Below are 12,439 nucleotides of genomic sequence, written 5' to 3'. Positions count from 1 at the left end.
TTACAGAAAGTTCCCCAGCTTGCCAGCTTTTCAGGCTCCACGATTTCCTAAAGAGGCTGAAAATGAAGACAAAAATTTTACATTACCTTTACAGGCTAAAGGATGCTGTAAATAACACAAATCTTTCTGTACGCGTGCTTTGCTATTTTTTACAACCTTTCCGTGGCAGCCGTATTTCTGTACTCAAAATCTACACCTTAAATATGCAAAAAGCGTAAAGGATGCAACGGTTGCATTTTGAGAAGACAGCAGTGCGATGTTTAGTTCGCCCCCTTAAAAAAAGAAAGAATGAAAAACTTCACAGAGCAGCGGTAAAACGCGTTGCTTCAAAATATTTACTTAAATATGGAGATTCCGTCCATTTTGCCGCGGTGCTGTTGGAACTCAGGTTTCGGCTTACAGCTGCTGGGCGGGCAGATGTTGCCATAGCCGGGGTAGTTGTCCACATACTCGGTTCTGTGGCTCGGTGGCAGCCCATCGTCGTAAATCTTCGTGCGCTTATGGCAGCAGCGATGGCGCCTGGGCAAAACACAGCGGGGGAGATCACTGGGAATGGTTTCATTGCAGGGGAAAACCCACACACCATCTACTGGGAGTGAGTAACAAATGGGGGAGATCGAACAGTGTCAGTAGGTTTGGTTTAAAATCTTAGTTCTGAGTGAGAAAACCGCAAAATGTTGATGGCTGATGGCCCGGGTCCCAGAGCACAGTACACTAATACATCAATAAAAACAGTATCAGATGTGAGTTAGTCCTTGGTACAAAGTACAAGGGATGGATAGAGTTGAACTCAGTCCTCTCAACGATGCTACCACCAGGATGGCTTTCCTCTCTTTTCTTTAATCTTCATTGATATTATTAGTTTTACTTGTAAAGATCGCTAACTACATTTCTTGTCTCATACTGCCTCTTTTTTACTGTATTCCCTTATCACTTGTCTTTTTATTTCTGTACATCTCACCTATTTTCACCACTATCGTTAATACTTTCTGACTAAAATTTTAGTGGTGTGGAATCTCTGGTGTTCTGCAGACCATTTCTGACTTTTAACCCTTTTTTTCTCCAAAGACTGACTGAATTCTATCCCAAATCCATGTTTATTTAGAAGTAAACATCTCTTTCTTAATAGGTTTTATTTCAATTACACCTGCTTGTCATTGATGCCTAAATCAATGACACTGTTGTGCTCAAAAGTATACCATGACAATTCTTTACTTACACCTTGTTGTTTTGCATAAATGACTCATAAAATTAAAATTTACATGTTATTATTGTTTTGAAAATCTTGTTATATTCATTCTAATTTGCATAAAACCCATCTCTCTGGCTGAAGTGATTGTTGTTTGAGCTCTCCCTCAAGGAAATACGTAACAAAAGATCTTCCTCCTTCTGGCTGACAACTTGCAATACTGGTTCAGATAATAGCAAAGGGAAAAAACAGTAAATAATTTTTCAAATAAAAAGTATTGTAAAATTCTGTACGTGAAAAGCAAAAATATCTAAAAACCCAGAAGGGTAAAAGTGTACAGCTCTGACTGAGTACAAATAAATTCAAGTCTCAGGAAGGTAGATATCCAAGGAATAGTTCAAAGGTATGTGGGGAAATTTAGCTAGCACTCACTACCAAAAAGAAAAACAATAAATTAAAGCAAGATAAAATGGAATACAGAAACAGACACGAAGGACTCCTGTTGGGAAAATGGAAAAATGAAAATGGAAAAACCAGTACAAGAAGTTATCTGAGACTGGAGATCCTAAAGCGGGGATTAGTTTGTGCTGCCTGAATTTGCCAGCTCAGTAGTTCAAAAATGAGAAATGAAGTAGCCCTGTCTAAGAATCCAGATCCTTTCAAAGCCCAAGGTCCTTACTCCTTTTCAATCAAGTCAAGTAACAATTGAGAGACCTTTTCAGAACATAGAAGGAAAAGGAAAAAGGAAAAAGAGGGCAAGAACAGGAAAGGTAGGAAAACAAGGAGGTAAGTGTGTGCTATTTCTCAGCACAGTGTTTGCTTGTCATTGCATTTGTCATGAAACTCAGTTTTCACCTTTGTAATGTTTTTTTCAGAAAGTACAAACAGCATATGCTGTGTCACAGAGCTTCTAAAAGTAACAGCTATGCAGAAACAAAAAACATTGGATGCTTTGAAAGCTAGTTGAAATATAGGTTATCAAATTATAATGTTCTTCGTGTATTTTTTTGGCATAAAATTCAAAGGAGTTTGAAACAAACACTATTCATCTGCAAAAACTTCACTGTGACAATCTTCAGTTTGCCACATGCTGATCCAGACCAATCATCAAACAAAAAAGCCTCCTCTGCTCTGGTGTCACCAGTCTTTAAGGACTTAACTCTGAATATTTGCGAAGCAGGGGTGTCAGTACTGCTGAATGGACATGCTACAAACAGAAACAGACACCAGAAAAATAATTACTTGCAGAGTGAGCCTGTAGTTCTTGGCAGATTTAACCCAGAGGTGGAAGTTATCTACTCTTTCTCTCCAAGAAAAGAGATTTTTGCGATTTTATTAGAATTCATTGCTGATCTAAAAATGTCCTTCATCCCAGTCATTTCTAGTATATGAAATAATTCTGAGCAGACTCTATGTACAGAATTACTTTGAATCAGATGAGACTGTTCAGGAAGATCCTCCATCCTACTCTGTGTTGTGAAAGTACTTTCAGTGGGCCTAAACAGCAATGTAAAATTACCTTAATATCAATGTGAATTTGACTTGGAGAAGAGATCAGGGTATTTTTGGTGAACCGATAAATCTACTTCAGGGTGTTGTCCAGCAGCTAAAGCGAAAGTTTTCATTTAGATAATAACTTTATATAGGCCATCACAATGCTACAAATCCTCAGAGAAAACAGATTGCAGCTCTGATAAATGAAATATGTTTGGCCAGAACTCCTTGAAACACTGATTATTTTTAACTTGTTGTTCCTTGTATTTATCTTAATTTCAACCCCAGAGTTACTGATAATTCAAACTAATTTGGTGAGAATGTGCTTTTTCCCATGACTGACTGGTGCCTGCTTTGATGGATTATTATTCTTTCTCTTCTTTGAGGGAGACCAACTAACTTGTGGCTTACATAAGGTCTGAATAGAATCTCAGCTAACTAGAAGTGACAGTGTATGAGCTCTCTAGTGCCAAATGCTGTTGTTCTGGTTATTTTAATAGAATGTTGGTGCATTTCACTTATTTAGGGCCTGGCATACATATGTTTGTTTTTATGCAATGCTAGATAGACCCTTGAAATTTTCCCACAAATCCTTTTCCTCCCAGAGAACTAGACTAATAATGAGAAAAGTTTAATGTTTATCATAATAAAAAAATTATTAAAGCCCCCCCCCCAACTCAAAACTTTTATTTTTTAACTGCCAGTACACATGCTGTGGTCTGAAAGACAGAAATGATGGATGGACACTATTTTTGGGAGTCATCTACTTTCCTAATGTTGACAGGAGATCTGGTCTGTTTTATTGGGGGTTTGTGTTATTTCCATGTGGTCAGTATGATGGCTTATTTTAGAGATATTTTAGAGAGATCTTCCTCTTTCCTTCTAACTTACATTTATTCCAGAATCTAGATCTTTATGATAATGATAACAAAAGTGCAGTAAGTGAGGGGTAGCTGGCAGATTGAGAAGATAAAGCAGTAGTTTATTTTTGTACCACAAAACTAAACTTTTATGCTTTTGTAAGCACCTTTCATGTATCTTTTATGCTTTTGTATGCATCTTTGTATACATCTTATGTATCTTTTATAGCAGACAAATACTATTCTTGAGTGCAGAGAGGTCATCTCCCACAGAGGCTTTTTTCTTCTTTGGAAACCAGATTTTACATCCTGTATTAGAGAAGGCAGAATAAAGTTCTGTTGTACTGGCTTTTCTCCCTGTATTTATAAGTTTTTTTAGTGGTTTTTTTTTTCTTCTGGGAAAAGCTAGGAAAGATTTTTTCCTGTTATTTTATTATTTAGAATTAAGCAGTAATTTTATGTCCACAAAATTTTCTGCAAATAGCTACATGATAACTTGTACAAAACATTAGATCTTTATATTTGCTTTGAAATCTCTTCTAGGATGTTCATGCATTCCAATATCCAGGTAACACTGCCAAGTGACCAGCCTTCCCCTAAAAACAGAAACACTATACACTGAAGCAAACACAATGTGCTGCCTAAACTAATAATGGCTTAAGATTCTATTGACTGTAAAAACTTCAGTGATGTTTGTTTTAAACCACAAGCTTTCTGCATGTTTAATTCAATTATTTGTATTATTAAACTAGGTTTTTGGATTGAGAATTTTCAGTTGAGTTGAACCTTATTTTGTGCTCTCTCATTGTGTTATCTCACCATCTTTATACTTGAGCCTAAGCCAGATTTGTTATCTCATCATGAAAACAATGCTTTCCAACTCTTCATTAATCTAGGGCTTTTGAAACAATTTTATGGGGCAAAATTCGCCAGAGTCTCAGCCAAAAATAATGTGAGGAGCTTTTCTCACTGCCTGCCTCTGATCTCTGTCTACAGATTAGAAAAAAGGTGGCTCATGAACAGATAGACAGACTTCCCCCACAGAAACATATAAGGAGTGTGTCTGCTGCAGACCTTGATATGAAACCTGTAGTTCATGGTACCCTTTGCAGCCATAGGGTTGGCCCAGTACTCCAAAAAAAAAAAAATTGAGCCCTCTCTTGGGATCTTACTATGATTCTTCTTGTATGTAGTTCTTAGATCTTTTTTTAATACTGAAGACTGAATCTTTGAATCCTATGATGATTATTTTTCTGGTTTTGGTTGGTTGTTTGGCCTTTTTTTAAGAAGAAATTAGGAGAAGAAATTGAAAATATTAACAGCTGTGACTGATACCTATAAACATATAGCTGAATTTTGTGAGGTTTAAGTCCCTTATTATTTTGAGAAACCTGACTTGTGAATTTTTTTCCCTATGGCATAAATAATATTGCTTATAGACCTGAAATAGTCATTTTAAACAAAAAATGTCTACTGTACTCTCTTGTGCCAGCCTCCCTGGGCCAAAGGGGCTATAGGACAATGATGAACTGTTTCTCTCTATGTGGGACCATTGAATGTGAAGAAATAGTGGTGTTTCACTTCACAGTGGTGAGTGCTACTGGGTGTGAGGCAGAAAGGCAGATCTAATAAACCTCCCTTAAAGGCTGCAGTGCTTGCACAGGTTTCTTACAAGGCTGTGAGAACTCATCCAAGGGTTCCTTTTGTGCAGTCCTTCCATGGGAGCTGGCTTTATGGAAAAGCCTGATCCTGACATTTAGTTTGGGTGGCTTTCAAAGACTCTCTCCATTGTGTTCCATTTTAGTGCATTTAAGATCTTCTTTTACCCCTACCTATTTAAATGTAAACATACTGCTTCATATTTACTGAGAAGATCCCTTTCTGGAAAAGAGGGAAGCCTGAAACTGTTGAAATGGGGCTGTTACTCATTTTCCACCTTCCCACCGCTAAAAATATTAGCTGTGACCAGGCAAGGGACCCCCATGTAACCCAGGGTGTGTGAGGGGAGGTGAGATCAAGGGTGACTTTGATGTCTACTGTACTCTCTTGTGCCAGCCTCCCTGGGCCAAAGGGGCTATAGGACAATGATGAACTGTTTCTCTCTATGTGGGACCATTGAATGTGAAGAAATAGTGGTGTTTCACTTCACAGTGGCCCGGAGTGCCAAGGGTGGGACCGGAGTGCTGAGTGGCCCCACTGCCACCTCCTGGGAGAGGACCCCCACCCTGCTGGGGCACTGAGGCCTCATCACCCTCCCCACTCCCTGGTGGCCTGGGGCACTGCTCACAGAATTAGCCAGGTTGGAAAAGACCTCTGAGATCATCAAGTCCAACCTGTGACCAAACATCACCATGTAAACTAGACTGTGGCACCAAGTGCCACATTCAGTCTTTCCTTAAAGACCTCTGGAGACAGTGACTCCACTGCCTCCCTAGGCAGTTCATTCCAATGTCTAGTCATCCCTTCTGTGAAGAAATTCCTCCTAATGTCCAACCTAAACCTCCCCTGGCACAGCTTAGGGCTGTGTCCTTTTATCCTGTCACTTGTTGCCTGGGAGAAGAGAATGTCCCTACCTGGCTATAATCTCTTTCAGGGAGTTGTACAGAGCGATAAGGTCACCTTGAGCCTCCCTTTCTCCAGGATAAACACCCCCAGCTTCCTCAGCTGCTCCTCATGGGACTTGTGCTCCAGACCCTTCACGAGCCTCATTGCCCTTCTCTGGACTCCCTTCCAGCACCTCAGTGTCCTTCCTGAATTGAGGGGCCCAGAACTGGACACAGCACTTGATGTGTGGCCTCACCAGTGTGAGTCCCTGGTCCTGCTGGCCACACTATTCCTGACACAGGCCAGGAGCCATTGGCCTCCTTGACCACCTGGGCAAACTCTGCCTCATGATCAGACGCTGTCAAACAGCACCTCCAGGTCCTTTTCTGCTGGGCCCCTTTCCAGCCGCTCTGCCGCAAGCTTGTAGCGCTCCATGGGGTTGTTGTGACCCAAGGACAGGACCCGGCACTTGGCCTTGTTGGACATCACGCCGTCGGTCTCGACCCATCGCTCCAGCCCGTCCAGGTCCCTCCGCAGAGCCTTCCTGCCCCCCAGCAGATCGTGGTGCCGTCCGCGAATCTGCTGGGAGCGGAACCTACTCACCCGCAGGAGCAGATCTCACACAGGCAGCGCGGCGGCCCCATCCCCGCTGCGGCCGCCCCGGCCGGTAACCAAGGACGCCGCGTCCCGTGGCAACGGCGGCACCGCGGGGAGCGGCCCCGGCCCGGCTTCCGTCCGGCGTCACGGGGCGGGATCGGGAGCGGCGCCGGGACGGGTTTCCGGGAGCGGCGCCGGAGCGAGCGCAGGTGAGTGTTCCCCGCTCCGGGAGGGTTCGGGGGCAGCAGGGCTGACTCCCCGCTTCCCCCGCCCCGGCCCCGGCGCAGCCCTCGCCCCAGGGCGGTCTGTGCCCCCCTCCCGGGGCGTTGCGGGGCCGGGGAAGCCCCGGGGGCAGCGCGGCGGTGCCCGCTGGAAGGGGCGGCGGGGGAGGGCAGACCGCGGCCGGAGGGTGACCCGTGAGGTTTGTGCCTGTCCGGGCTCAGTGTTTGTCCCCAACCAAACTTGACCCAGCCCAGCCTCCCGCTCCGGGTTAAAGTCCGAACAGGCCCGTGCTCTCCGAGTTTGAGGTGTCCGAGGTGCGGTGCAGGTGGTGGCCCGGGGACGTGACGCGCTCCACGGGGTTTCCCCGATGAGCAGCGCTAATCACAGTTGATGTAATTAAAAAAAATCCAAAGCGTTTTCTCAAGCTGACTCCTAAATAAAATACTCTCCTCCGCTCACAGAAGTAGCCGACCATGGTGCTCACCAGCGTGGAAAAGATGGTTGGCCTCCAGAAGAAGACGTCCGGCATCAGGAATATCTGTATATTAGCCCACGTGGATCATGGTAAGGCAGGTGTTTGTGGCTGGCAGAGACCCCCAGAGGAAAGTTGTGTGTGTTGGAACGGTGGTGAGATGTTTTGGTCACTGGTTCAAAGCAGTAGGTTTTCATGGGTTTAGTTTTAAACTGTCTTAAACCCGATTCAGGGATGTAAATTTGCTTTATGCACCTTTTTCTTGGCCTGGTACGGCTTATCTTTAAGAACTTAAGAGAGCATTATACTGTAATAGTTTGGAATAGTTGAAACGGAACGTTTTCTACTTGTGTGATGGTGAATGTCAGCAAGAAATATATGCTTGTAAGGTAGGCTGGTTTTTTTCTATGTTTACTTACTACAACAAGTTTGTTATGTAGGTGGAAATAATAATAAACACTTATTTTATAACACAAATATTTTTTCTAATTGCCTGCTATGCTGAGGTTTTGATGTACTGTTTGTTATTTCAACTGCTTTTCCAGTCATGACAGGTAAGTTTGCATCCAGTCTTCAAAAAGAAATTCATGTGTACCTAACAGGTGAAGCTGAATAATCGGATTTGGTTTTTTGAAAGTTAATTTATACTTTTGTGGTACTTAAAAGCCTTTATTAGTGCTGATGTTTTTGAACACTGCGTGTTGTCGGCGTTCATAATATTGTTGCATCTTTTGTTGTTGTTTGTATTCATTTAATCTAAGTAATTTGTTTTTCTTTTCAGGCAAAACTACTCTAGCTGATTGTCTTATATCTAGCAATGGAATAATCTCCAGCCGCTTGGCAGGAAAGGTAGAGTTATACTGTCTTTTTTAATGAAATTCTGGTGTATGCATGCTGGGATTGTAAATCTGCGATGGTTAAGAAAATTCCAATTCTAGTCTTGCTAAACCTTGTTTTCTTGCGCTCGTAGTCTTTGACAGTTGATAAGAAATTGTGGAGATAATTCTACAGACTCATCACCTGTTCTTTTGGTTTTGTACTCAGCTGAGATATCTAGACAGTAGAGAAGATGAGCAGATCCGAGGAATAACAATGAAATCTAGTGCAATTTCACTGCACTTTGTGAAAGGTAAGTTTTTGTGCTGGCAAATGTGATTTGTAATACATACTTCTGTTAGTTTTTCCTGTCTCCTTGTTGTTACTGTTGTGAACTTTTTGCGTGCAGCTTTTACTTTTGTATTTTTCTCTTTTGTGGGCTTTTTGTGTTTAAGCCATTTAGGAATTTGTGGATTCTGCAGAGACTTAATCATGCATTCAACAGGCAACCAAGATAATTGAGTATCATCTCAGTGTTAGGAAAATCATCTTCAATCCTATCTCTGAGTGGAGGCTATAAAAATAGTTGCCTTTATCTTTTTATTTTAGATCTAAATACTTAAATTTTAATCTTAAATCTTGAATTAATGGCAAAGGCAAGAACTTCTTTGAAAAAAACAAGTTCTAGTACAGTCTTTACTACTATGTCAAGATGCCTGTTACACTGTGCTGTAGAGGGTTTTTTGTAGTTAATGTCATGACAGTTACAGATAATAGCTGAAGCAGTATAACTAGGTGGCTGAAAGAAATATTTTTTGAAAACTGTTCTGAAATGTTAATTTATTGTTTGATCCTAGGTGATCAGGAGTACCTCATTAATTTAATAGACTCCCCAGGGCACGTGGATTTTTCTTCAGAAGTATCTACTGCTGTCCGACTCTGTGATGGTTGCATCATAGTGGTGGATGCTGTTGAAGGAGTCTGTCCACAGGTGAAATAAAGTGTATTAAACAGAGAAGACAGAATAAGTGAAGTCTGAAGTTTGTTATATAGAAATGAAAGATGAGCTGTTTAAGGAGTTCTGTAAAGTTTTTAATAAATGACAGTGCACTTGAGGTATGAAAGTAGTTATGCAGAAAAGCTGAACAATACTGGTGAGTGGGTGTAATGATGCAGGGTTGAAACAGTGAGTATGCAATTTTTCAGGTAATGGAATATTTTTATGGAGAATTCTTTAAAGAAGTAATTTCATATATTTACGTGGACTTCTAGGGTTTTGAAAGTGAAAAAAATACGCAAAATAAAACCGAGATAGCCATGAAAAAAAAAAAGCATGCTTTTCTAAATAGGGGGTTTTTTTGTTATTGTGGGTGTTTTTGCCATGAAATTCTGCCATGCTACAGGATTCTTCAATAACTAACACTATACACCATGGGAGTCAGATTTCTGGTTGAGTGTCAACCTGTCCTTTACTACATGTTTATTCAGTTTTAGGATTGTATTTTATTTTTTAATATTCTGTCTTTTTTTGTGGTGTCAAGCTTTCTGTAATGGATATGTTTTAAAACTCTTTCCTTCTTAGACTCAAGCAGTCCTGCGACAAGCATGGCTGGAAAATATACGCCCAGTGTTGGTGATTAACAAAATCGATCGCTTGATTGTGGAGCTGAAGCTCACCCCTCAGGAGGCATACTTGCACCTTAAGAATATCTTAGAACAGGTATTCAGGCCATAGTGCCATGTTCACGCAGCAGATTTTATTGCACTGTAACATTTAGTCTAATTTTAAACATTGGGATACATCTTATTTCTAATAGGTTTTGAGGTTTGCTCAGAAAGCCTGTGACAGAGAAAAGAGTGTTAAATGCCTCTTGACAGGTCATCAGGAAGAGTCTTCTTTTTTAGAAATAATATGCTGAATGTTTTGTTTTTCCTGTTAAATTGCTTAAGTTTCTTTGGAGGTAGACGAGTTATCTCTTTGGACTGCTCCTGATATGGATGGGTTTATGTAGGAATAAAGTTGATTCGTCTTTTGAGTTTTAAGTTAAGTTGCCCTCAAACTTTTTTTTTCCCCAGAGTTTACTTTTAAGCACTTTCCTGCCTGGCTTCCCTTTGCCCTCTGTTGTTTGTTTGTTGCCAGTAACAAGTTTCTGTTTCACCATTCCTTGTTCTGAGAGGCCAAGTGTGTTACACATGATCCTCTTTGTCTGATTCAGTCCTGGTGTGGTGGACTTTGACTTGAAAACTACGTGGTGTTTATGTCTCATATGGTGTTAGTCTCATAAACTTCTGTTGTCTTCAAATGTGCAGAATTAGATACACAATGTCTGTGTTTTCAATTGCCAGATGAATCATAGGCAATGCTATCTTGTTAACAAAACCTCTCTTTTTATGTTTTGGAGGGTTGCGTTTGAGTTGCAAGGGTTGTGAGAGAGTGAGTGAATCTGAAGATGTTTTTACATATCCTTCTGTAGATCAATGCAGTCACTGGAGCACTCTTTACCTCCAAAGTGTTAGAAGAAAGAGCTGAGAAAGAAACAGAAAGTGAAAATGTTTCAGACACTGCACCAGGAGATCAAATTTATGACTGGAGTACTGGATTGGAAGACACTGATGATTCACATCTGTATTTTTCACCAGAACATGGAAATGTGGTGTTTGCCAGTGCAATTGATGGCTGGGGTTTTGGGTAAGTCTGGGATTTCTTTTTTTTCTTTTTTTTTTTCCACTTGATTACTGCAGTTGCTCCATATTTGTAAAGATGTTTTTTTAGATTTTTCTGTGATATGCAACTGTATATAAATCAATTCTAATAGATTAACACTGAACAGCTGAAAGTACTACCAGCATTGTCTTTGTGACAGGGACTTCTGTTTTACTTAGACAGCAGTTGCTGGGCCCACTGTGATGTCCAGCCTAGCCTGGTAAACTCAGTATTTTATCAGTTGCTGGCATTTGATAGACTGAGATAGACAAGGCCAAAAACTGTGGCAGTGCAGGAGCTACTGCACAAGTAGGTTAGTTTGGGAGGGCAGCAGGTGTGTGAAGGTTGCACATGTTCTGGTTGCCACGAGGTGGAGTCATTGTCTACATCATGAAAATGTAATTAGAGAGATCCACTCAGTAATACAGTGAATGTCTTGAATATTGCAGAACCTTTAGAAAAATCTTCTCCGGGATTTTTAAGTCAAAGTCAAACTCTTAAATAAGGTGCCATGCGTAGATTGTTGTTTAACACAGACATTTCTTGTCACTTCAGAGGAAAGGGAAAATAAAATCAGCTATTTTAGTTTAGTAATCTGTCACGAGTAATAACAATTTATAAAAAGAAAAATCAGAGAAGTGTGCAAAGAAGTTGAAAACAAATTTTCCACTTCTGACGTGTTTTTAAGTCTGAAAGAGATCTTTCATAGGGGATATGTGTGAGGGGAGGCCTTTCCATTTCTGAAGGCTAGAGGGAGTTTTCTGATACCTTTGTTTTACACATTAACACATCTCATGTTAAGTTCTCCATTCCCATATGGTGCCCACAGTTACTTTCCTGTTTATGATGTGCAGGGAAACACTATTTTGGTATCTGTAGGCTTTAGCTTTCCTGACTGGTAACTTTTCATTGAAATTTCTTAGAGAAAATGGATTATGATAACAACCTATTCTTACACAAAGTATTTGGGCTGAAATTGTTAAGCACGTGTTTTAGTAGAGCTATCTGCTCTTTTTCTCCTGGATGGATAAAGAATGGACAATTTGCAGCTTATTTTTGTTTTGTTTACTGATAAAGTCTGTGCAAGGGCATACATGAAAGCAAAAAGCTAAGTTTTTGTTTTGGGAAGTTCAAACTTGGCCTGTGTTTTGCATTAGTATTCTAAGTGTGCCACAAGGGAATGTTAAACATTAAGAAAAATGATTCTTCAAGGAAGTGGTACAGTGGAGTACATTGTTACAATAAGTAGAAATATAAGCTCAAAAGCAGTTTAGAAACTGTTTTTTTGGATCAAGCTAGTTGATATTTGCAAGTAAATGATCAACTATTAAGATTTTATGGGTTACAGAACTGCATTCTGATATAATCACATGGTCATAAACACCCTGTGATCGCCTTTGTAATGAGAAAGCACGTATGTTGTTCTTAAATGGTAGGTGAAAATAATGGTTATTTTTGTAAAAGTGAGGTTTAGATAGCTATTTTCCTTTTATCGTTTCCTTTTTCCCGATAATTTCTCTGCATATAGAATTAAATTTCAT

General features: G+C 40.5%; 2 protein-coding genes across 3 annotated transcripts in view; one reads left to right on the top strand and one right to left on the bottom strand.

Annotated features, from left to right (window-relative positions):
* Positions 1-6,795, bottom strand: part of SAXO2 (stabilizer of axonemal microtubules 2) — a 10,623-nt gene extending 3,828 nt beyond the window's left edge. Inside the window, exons 1-2 of the mRNA XM_017805107.1 lie at positions 6,691-6,795; positions 340-519 (exon numbers count right to left, since the gene is read on the bottom strand). Of these exons, the coding sequence (XP_017660596.1) occupies positions 340-519; positions 6,691-6,731 (221 nt within the window). The 5' untranslated portion in view covers positions 6,732-6,795. The remainder of the gene's footprint in view (positions 1-339; positions 520-6,690) is intronic.
* EFL1 (elongation factor like GTPase 1) overlaps positions 6,793-12,439 on the top strand; it is a 69,014-nt gene continuing 63,367 nt past the window's right edge. The window contains exons 1-7 of one of the 2 annotated variants that reach the window (XM_017805105.1): positions 6,793-6,893; positions 7,368-7,470; positions 8,160-8,227; positions 8,423-8,507; positions 9,052-9,185; positions 9,777-9,914; positions 10,669-10,883. In XM_017805105.1, the coding sequence (XP_017660594.1) occupies positions 7,380-7,470; positions 8,160-8,227; positions 8,423-8,507; positions 9,052-9,185; positions 9,777-9,914; positions 10,669-10,883 (731 nt within the window). In that variant the 5' untranslated portion in view covers positions 6,793-6,893; positions 7,368-7,379. Of the gene's footprint in view, positions 6,894-7,101; positions 7,221-7,367; positions 7,471-8,159; positions 8,228-8,422; positions 8,508-9,051; positions 9,186-9,776; positions 9,915-10,668; positions 10,884-12,439 lie in introns of those variants that run through there. The other variant, XM_017805106.1, reaches the window with a different exon arrangement.

Source organism: Lepidothrix coronata, unplaced genomic scaffold (assembly GCF_001604755.1).
Source record: "Lepidothrix coronata isolate B3197 unplaced genomic scaffold, Lepidothrix_coronata-1.0 Scaffold11, whole genome shotgun sequence".
Classification (NCBI taxonomy): Eukaryota; Metazoa; Chordata; class Aves; order Passeriformes; family Pipridae; genus Lepidothrix; species Lepidothrix coronata.
Note: the sequence above shows the minus strand (reverse complement) of the source record. Positions and strands in the feature narration are given on the sequence as shown.